Here is an 8,717-nt window from a genome sequence, read left to right on the forward strand (position 1 = left end):
ATAGCTGTACGCACAGCAGGAAGGTTATGCAGGAAGCCGAAGTAGCAATACTTGCTTTCAAGGTCACTGGGCGGGTGTTATCTGTAGCTAATCGGAAAACTGGGGGTGTATTCTCTCCGTCCACGCTTACACAGTCTTGAATACGATTCCGAAAAGCCCCTCGCCAGGCTTGATGCGTCAAGCGAAAGGGGCTTTCCCAGTAAATTGCCTCACTCTCTCCACTCGAAGAATGAAGGAGAAGGACGCACCGGCACGTGTGCGGATAGGCGCCATATAAACAGAACCGCGTGTCTCCAGAGAACACAAGCCTCTGTGTGCATCCAGCGTACTTCCAGCACTAACCGGTGAGCACGCGGTCTTGTAGACCCTGTAAGCATTATTGTGTTGCTGCTTTGCATAACGCTGGTTTCTGCGCTGGCGAGTTCAGTTTGTGAAAATAGTTCTTGCTTTTGCTTGCGCTGCATCAGGTAGACAATGGTCGTCTGTGTTAAAGAATTTACCAAGCAGTACTAGAAACAATCCTTTGATAGTTCTTGATCCGTATTTATTCACAGAAGAAGGGGCTGCAAAACTAACGTGCTTCTGTAGACAAAATCTCCCGTAAGCATTCAAAGCGATTTCAGCGAGTATGATCTCCTAATTTGGCTACTACAAGTGACACTGCGTTACTTCAACTTTGACAAACACAAGTAAGGGTGGAGATCATTGCCTCATCGAAGTGCGGTCGCCTTCATCAGACCGTGATCCTGGAGGCTTTTGCTTTTGATTTCATTTGGTAGAATGGAATACCTGCCCCGAAATACTGCATAGACATGACAAACCAACGTGCAGATGGCTCTATATAAGGCTAAGGCAAATATCTCACGCAGGCTGGAGCTGAAATCGGAAAAACATGAACGTGTTGTAGTAGCGCCGGTTTCCATACTACAGTGCTGTGCTAGAGACAATGCAACCTAATTATCACTGGCTTCATAACTTCCGCCAATTTCTAATTACGGCATTCATCATATCACTCTATTTTATGACAGAGTTTCTTTTTAAATTTCTCTCAAAATCGTTTTAGGGTTTCTTGAAGGAGGCTTAAAGTGAGGAACTACGGGCGGGAGTCTGCGTTATCGCTTCGTTAGCCCGATAAAGCATGGCTCATGAAATTTATAGCTCTTGAAGGACAAGACATTTTCACGACTTGCGAAAGACAACCCATGCCCAACTGCCCTTGCGATCCCCACTTAGTGGCTTCTGTCAGCCCCTGCAGCGAACACCATGAAGGTCATATAGAATATCTGCTCTTGTCATGAAGGGTAAACTAAAGGGATGTGGCGAAAAGATGCCTGTAGGTGTTGAAACTGGTGTCTTATTCCTTGCGTAGGCTCTGCAAAATCTTGCTTGTAAAATGCACCTTGCGCTCAGAGCAGCTTCTTTTGACCGCCTCAGAAAACAATGTCTGTACCAAGAGTTCAAAATTTCCTAGGTAAATTTTTTTACGAAGGTTTAACGTCCCTAACCGACTAAGCGTGTGAGGGACGTCGTAGTAAAGGGTTCATGAAATTTCGAACACCTGGGGTTCTTTAACGTGCAGTGTTATCGCACAGTACATGGGCCTCTAGAATTTCGCCTCAACAGAAGTTCGACAGCCGGGGCCATTATTTTTGATGTTCAGCGCCATGCAACACATGGCTGCAGCAGCGAAAAAATTGGCCGCTTTCGTGAAGATATAGGCTTTATAGTGGCACTCTCCTGCCTTTCAGTTCACGCGATTTTTCGACTCATTGAGACTCTCAGCTGATGTACAACATGCTTGTTCTTCTTTGCCCAGGAAATCCAGCCATGATTGCCATCAGCAGCAAGTCCTTCCTGGTCGCCCTCTTGGTGCTGGCTGCCCTGTGCAGCCTGGCAACCGCCCAGTATGGCTTCGGCCGCGGATTCGGAGGCTACGGTCGCGGTTTCGGTGGATACGGCCGCGGATTCGGAGGCTACGGACGTGGCTTCGGTGGTTACGGGCGTGGATTCGGAGGCTACGGTGGATACGGCCGAGGATTCTACGGTTGAACTTGAGCTTTTGGAACATCACTCAAAGCCTGATATTGCCCCGACTAATCTTTTAATGCGACATCATTCATCTTGTGATTCTTGAAAATAAATATTTATTCTCGCTTACTGAACTTGTCTTGTGCTTCAGGTTCCCTGGAATGTGTTTTACGTTAATAAATTCGCAGTACTCTGTCGTTGGAAAATGAAACGAGGCATAAGCACTCCGCTTGTCGAAATGATTTTACACATCTTAGTTCAAGCTTACGGTGGGAGAAATACACACACGAACCGGATATATCAAATTCGAGGGGGACCGTGAAATAATGGAACATATCGATCCTTCGATCTATAAGAAGATCATAAGTAGAGTTGTCTGTGACGTAGAAGCAGTAAATTATTGCACCCACGACAGTGTCGCGCTTTTTGCAGTGGCCAGTCGCCCAAAAGCGTCCTGGCAGCGCATCGGTTGCTATGCGTTCTTAGGCGTAAAGTGGTTTGCATCGTAGCCTTATTGGACTTTGGAGCTTGCCACTGGATTAAAATGCTTAATCTTGTTACCAGTAGGCCATCAATTGATTGAAGTGAAGGTTCAGCTCGCTTTCGCAACGTCTTCGGCAGAGGAGCAAACGTTGCACACCAGCCGAGGCCCAGCGCTAGGCATTAGCTTGGTTGGCTTCAGCACAAGACAGCGAGGTGGCTGCAAAGGAGAACAAGGGGCCAAAGAGCACCCTCAGGCACAGCCGACGTTAACCTTGTGAAGCTGTTTTACAGCTGACCCATCTCCGGCGATCGAAGTGAGTGAATAGCGCCTCTAGGGTCACTTGCAGGAGCACGGCATCATCTCCTTCGATATGGCGAATGTAACACTGGGCAGCATTGCACTCGCCAAAGACCACCCGATCTCTACTTATATTGTCCTAGACTGCTTGCGAACGCACATACGTCATATCTCAAGGATTACACAGCATCACCTTGCGCCCTTGCCACTCCAGAGACCACATTCTGCATTTGCGAAGGTGATAACGACGCAACAGTCGTCGATCCCACAACAGTTTACCCCGGCAGCACTACCTCCCTCTCCTCTGTGGTGTACGCGGCTCCCATGTGTGCGCCTTGCTATTCCGGGGATAGCGAAGAAGTCAAATTTATCGACGCCAGCCATTAAGCAACTGACACTGTCCATGCTCCACTTCGAATACTGGGACCGTACTCACGTCTATACGGATGGATCAGTAACCTCTACTAGTTCTGCTTGCGCTGTGGTCGTTCCTGCGCGACAGACTCAAATTCACCAACAAATTTCGCATCGGACTACCTCTACTGGAGCAGAGTTGGCCGCACTTCTTGCGGCGGTACAGTATATCTCACAACAATCACCTCAAAAATGGGCTGTTTTCTGTGATTCAAAAGCTGCCCTACAATGTCTTCAATCTGCCTTGAGACATAGCGACCATGAGCAACTTATAGCTGAGATACGATATCTGCATCACCAGGCAATCGAACAAGACCATGAAATCATCTTCCAGTGGGTACCAGGCCATAGCGGCATTGTTGGTAACGCCTTAGCTGACGATGCTGCTCGATCGGCTCACGAGACAACCAACACTGTCCGCATACCACTGACAAGAGCTGACGCAGCAAGGCACCTTCAACTGCTCGCCCAAAACCTGACTGTAACATCGTGGTCTGCCCCTGGAGGTTGGACACCCCGCTCGCATCACTTCAACCTCTTGCTCCAACATCATATACCATTCGGCCTCCCCCGCAGTGATACTACGCTGTTGTGCCGCCTGTGGCTGAGAGTGGCGTTCACAAACGCCTATTCCCATCTCATCTCAATGGCTGACTCTCCTGCGTGTGGCCAGTGTGGTTGTGACGAGACGATCAGCCACCTCCTCTGTGACTGCCCTCGTTTTGAGCGAGAGCGCGGTTGCCTAGTTGCTTCTCTGCTCCGCTTGGACTCGCGTCCTTTAACAGAGTCTAACGTTCTGGGGCCTTGGACGCAACCTTCCAGACAACGGAAAGCGGAGAAAGCGCTCCTGAATTTCCTAAAGGACTCGGGGTTGCATTCCCGCCTATAATCTAAGCTTTCTGTGCGCGCCCTCTGTCCCTGTGACATAGTGGTCGATGGACACTTGACAGACTCATTTCTTTGCCGCTCTTTTTCCTTTTTTCCCCTTTGTTCCCCTCCCCAAGTGTAGGGTAGCCAACTGGGCATCGCCTGGTTAACCTCTCTGCCTTTCCGTCCTTTTCTCTCTCTCTCTCTCCACTACACGCGATTTGGATAATCGCAAACAACTGCGCCGTACGTTTTGCAAGAGGGAAGTCCTAATTGTGTTACATAAACAAGAGTTTGGCGTATCCGGTTTCCATATATGGAGCGTCTGCTGCACCGCCGCGTACGACGTGGCGCCTCTTAAGATTCGCCTGAGAAAGTACGTTGGACATGTGGATCGGTGCTTGAATGTGAGGCTGAAAGAGCACAATAACAATCTGAAGCAAAAGAACCGCCATCTTCACATTCACTGTCGCGGCTGTAAAATTTTGGAATCAGGTTGCTTGCAAGACCTGGAAAGAAGCACAGTTTTACTGAAACACGGCATTAAGCTGACACGCGCAATAATAGAAGCTGCCAACATTCTCGGTTCGAATGATCAATGTGTCAGCCAGCCTTCAATTTTTTTGAAAAAAAAAGTTAGGGTGCTTAATGGGAAAATTTAGATTTTAACAGAAGTGTTCAAGTTGCTTGTTATTTTTTCACAAGAATGTTTTTAATTTTTTTCCCGTGTTAATTCTCGGCTTCTCCATTGTTCATTCCGTTTTCCATCAAGGTCACTTTCATGTATTTGTACTGTGCTAGTTGTTGGCTTTTTCATTGTTTTTAGCGATGTTACTTCATCTTCCACGCTTTTCATGCTTTGCGGGGTTAGTGGCTGGCTTTCCATTGTCCATCAATTTTTTTCACCATGTTTGCTATCAGGTTTTTTTAGCCATTTTTTCTTAATTGCTAGTGGTTTTAGGTTCGTTTTCTGTGTTTCGGGTGATCTTGCTGTACACGTTTAGGTATTGCAAAAAAAAATTACCCGAGTTGGTTTCGGCCGTATGAAGATATCATTTTTTTTGCTTTGTTCAGAAGCTGTGTTTCCTTTCTTTGGACATCCAAGTTCTTGCCCTCGCTTCAACGTATCTGAGTATTTTTGTAAGATTTTGTTTGTTTCTTGATGATTCCAGTTTATGTTTTTTGTTGTCACGTGGCCTGATAGGGCGCCTCTTAAATACTGGACTGCCTCGTTTAGAAAACAAAAGTTGCTAGTTGAGCGCTCCGTCCTGTTGTCTTTGTTCTTCTTGTGCTTCGTTTTTTTGCGCTGAGTCCTGCAGGCATGGAATCAAACGAACTACACCAACAACATGTATTGGGAAATTATGTCATTCACATGTAGTGTAAGCTTCGCTTAACTACACGGAGCGTTATGCTGCAAGAAATGCTTTACAAGAATTTCCGGCCGGTACCATAATATTTCCTCTAAGGTATCTTGTGCCAATATTTTGCGTGCCCCCATAAAAAGTGCCACATACCACACCTCAGGTTTGTTTAACACGGTGATGCTACAAAAAATACCACTCTCTTCATCGATGAGCTGTCTGGTTACATACGCGGGAATGTGACAACGACTATTCTTAAAAAATAGCATACAGTATCGTTATTTTTCGTTTTATAACCGCGTAAAGAAGCAGTTTTTAGTAACGTTCCGAAGCCAAAATAAAACAATATGAATGTCATGAATAACTTCCTATCCATGTGAAACAACTGAAAAAGCAAACAAATGCTTTCAAGCATTTTCAAGTACGAAGGATGATCATTACCTTAGGCAAAAATTAAATTCTAATATTAAGGAAGCTAAACGATAGTATTATGCAAGCATATTCTCATGTATTGCAGAAAGTTCGCGTTTTATAAAATGAACACCAAAGGTATTGATCTACGCAGCACAACCGGAAAACAATGTGTTGTTCGAAACACAGAGATTTACTGACGAAAACGACGCAAATTTTTTCATTGCGCAGTTCCTAATCGCTGCAGTTTCAAATATTATTCATGCTACAGAACTGTAAGCGATTCATGATCGTAAAATTCTCTGAAACCACATTCCTGACACCGATGCGTCCAGAAGGAGCATTGGGCCTAATCGTGTCAATGAATAAAGATTACGAGGTTGTTAAAGCCGCTCTTCTTAAAGCCACTGATACTGAGATAACTCCGGTTTTTACGCTTAAATGCAACTGCAGTATTAAGAGGGGTATATTTTCATAAAAAATGATACTCGCACGCGTTAAGCTATTCAGAAACGTGGCTGTATTTAGGACTTCAATAAGTACTGGACAATTTTAGCTTTTCCGTTTTTTTTTTCTAATAGCACTAAGCGCGTAATAAAAAGCGGCTTTCCTGGCTTTACGCAAGTTAATGTAAAGGAGCGGTTCGGATTAAGCAAGAATAAGACATCGAGAAACGAACGTTTACGCTGTGCGTATTACATGTGTCAAGGCAAGCCTTCTATTCTGGCAAGCATAAATTCTTATTAAGAACGCTGAGAATTTATAAAATCAGACATAGCGCATACGCCTATGGGAGGGTTTTCAACCTGTAGGGAAGATTAGACTAATAAATGGTACCAAATTTATCCCTACTATTTACTACAGAATTCCATTGGAATCCATCCTAGGCTAATTGTTCTTTATGCGATATATACATGGTCTGTTCTGAAAGTAGTAGGACTCATTTTTTTAAACAAAATTTATTGAAGAGAATAGTACAAACGATTACAATTTTTCAAGGTAGCACCCTTCCGCACCTACACGCTGCTGCTAATGAGTTTTACAGTTTTCGTACGCCTCCAGGAACGCCTTGACCGGAATGCTGTTTAGCTCCCTCGTCACGGCCTGTTGAACCACCTCTACCGATCCGTGATGTTATCCCCTCGAGCGTCGATTTTATTCTCGGGAATAGAAAAAAGTCTGGCAGGGCCAAGTCGAGGCTGTAGGGGGGCTGAGACAGCGTTGCCGCCTTGTGCTGGACAAAAAATCGGGGTCCTCATTCAGATGACGAAGAAGATTCTACCGGTTGGCCTTTTCCTCCTCGGACAACACTCCCGGCACAAACTTCGCGCACGCTTTCCTCATGAATAAGTTTTTTGTCACGATCCCAAAAACTTGGGTTTGAGGAATGCTCAAGTCATCAGCAATCATTCTGATACTCATTCTACGATCAATGTTAAGTAAATGTTTCCCTCGCTACACATTTTCGTTGGTCTTGCTGGTCGAAGGGCGTCTGAAGCGGTCGTCTTCCTCCACTCTTTCCTTACCTTCTAGGAAAAGCTTGTGCCTATCAAAAACACCTGATCTACCCATGGAAGCGTCACCGTAGGCCTCCTTAATCATGTTGTGAGTCTCTTTGCCCGTCTTACCAAGATTTACTCAAAATTTGATCGCGTATCGCTGATCCAGTAAACGTTCGACGATTCTGCGTGACGAGACGTTTCGACAGGGGTTCACAGTACAAGCGACCTCCTCTCTTTAACGGCCGAGAGCCGACTGCTGATTTTCCCCAGCATTCCCAATATCCCCCTTCAACGATCCTGCACGCGCAGACCAGCTCTCGTCAGCCCGTTCACCCAGGAAAAAACCAGTCCTACTACTTTCAGAACAGACCATGCAAATGACATTGCAAGCATCCCAGGCCTCTCTGATATCACATTAAGTTCCGGACGAGACCAACGTATTTTTCGCGTCACGATAAAAGCTCCGTTTTTACGCAAGCAATCAATAGAGAGTTTTAGTATTAGTATAGCGTTAGCGTGATAGCGGACCTAAGGGAAATTACGTTAGCGTGCCGCAAGCAACTTATCCCCACAGACAGTTTTAGTATAGCGTTCTGAAAACGTTAAACGCCACCTGCTTGACATGGATGCGAACGGTCCTTCTAAAATGGTCGACACTGCCGCTACCTTGCCAAAATATAATATTTCCGAGTTTTTTAAACGAATTATGACTGTAGTGCTTATTTTTGTCTGCAAAATGACCCCGAAATTTAAATAAAATGAAAAAACAAACGTAAAGCAGTGGCGCCATCTAGTCTGGCAATGTTAACTACAAGCCGTTCGAGCAAGAATATTTGCCATCACATAACGTGTAATGTAAAAAAAACTATTTGAAATTTAATATAAACTCGCTTTACATCATTTAAGTCCATAAAACACTGCGAAAAAGCTTCATATCAATTTTTGTTTCGTTCCGGACGTTCGTGCTAGGTTTCGGCTGCCTTTCGGGCAGTTGCAGACGGTAGCAGTGCAGCTGGAGGTCCCATTAGGCTTGCGCGCTCCAGAATCGAGAGCGTAGCTCAAAAACTGGACGGAATGGCAGCTGATACTTTATCGTCGAAGCAAGGTAAGTCATAGCGAAAAGCAACTACACCAGTAGTTGCCGGTAAACGTGCCGACCGGAATCGCAAGGACTGCTGAATCGGCTGAAGCGGGCGACTCTCGCTTGGGAGGACGCCGCCATGTTTTCCCGCTAAACACGCAAAAGCCGCACCGCTAACTTCTGAAAATTGCGTTCGTACGCTAACGCTATTTCTCCGTTAGCGTTCTGCGCATGCGCACTTTGGACCCGCTATTCCGCTATGCACGCAA

The 8,717-nt window shown here is 45.6% G+C and overlaps 1 protein-coding gene across 2 annotated transcripts; it reads left to right on the plus strand.

Annotated features, from left to right (window-relative positions):
* The first annotated feature begins 289 nt into the window (after window positions 1-289).
* On the plus strand, window positions 290-2,157 carry LOC149367955 (uncharacterized). 2 transcript variants are annotated; one of them, XM_089568309.1, is made up of 2 exons: window positions 290-344; window positions 1,817-2,157. In XM_089568309.1, the coding sequence occupies exon 2, from the start codon at window positions 1,828-1,830 to the stop codon at window positions 2,047-2,049; it is 222 nt and encodes a 73-aa protein (XP_089424435.1). In that variant the 5' UTR covers window positions 290-344; window positions 1,817-1,827; the 3' UTR covers window positions 2,050-2,157. The 2 variants fall into 2 exon arrangements, with proteins under 2 accessions (XP_089424435.1, XP_089424437.1); XM_089568311.1 differs by having other exon boundaries at window positions 315-369.
* Window positions 2,158-8,717: the final 6,560 nt, after the last annotated feature.

This window comes from Amblyomma mixtum, chromosome 1 (assembly GCF_055824585.1).
Source record: "Amblyomma mixtum isolate Tamu chromosome 1, ASM5582458v1, whole genome shotgun sequence".
Lineage (NCBI taxonomy): Eukaryota > Metazoa > Arthropoda > Arachnida > Ixodida > Ixodidae > Amblyomma > Amblyomma mixtum.

What these genes read in the sequence shown, in the direction of transcription:
- LOC149367955 (XM_089568309.1), top strand. Translation starts at nt 1,828, where the DNA reads ATGATTGCCATCAGCAGCAAGTCCTTCCTGGTCGCCCTCTTGGTGCTG.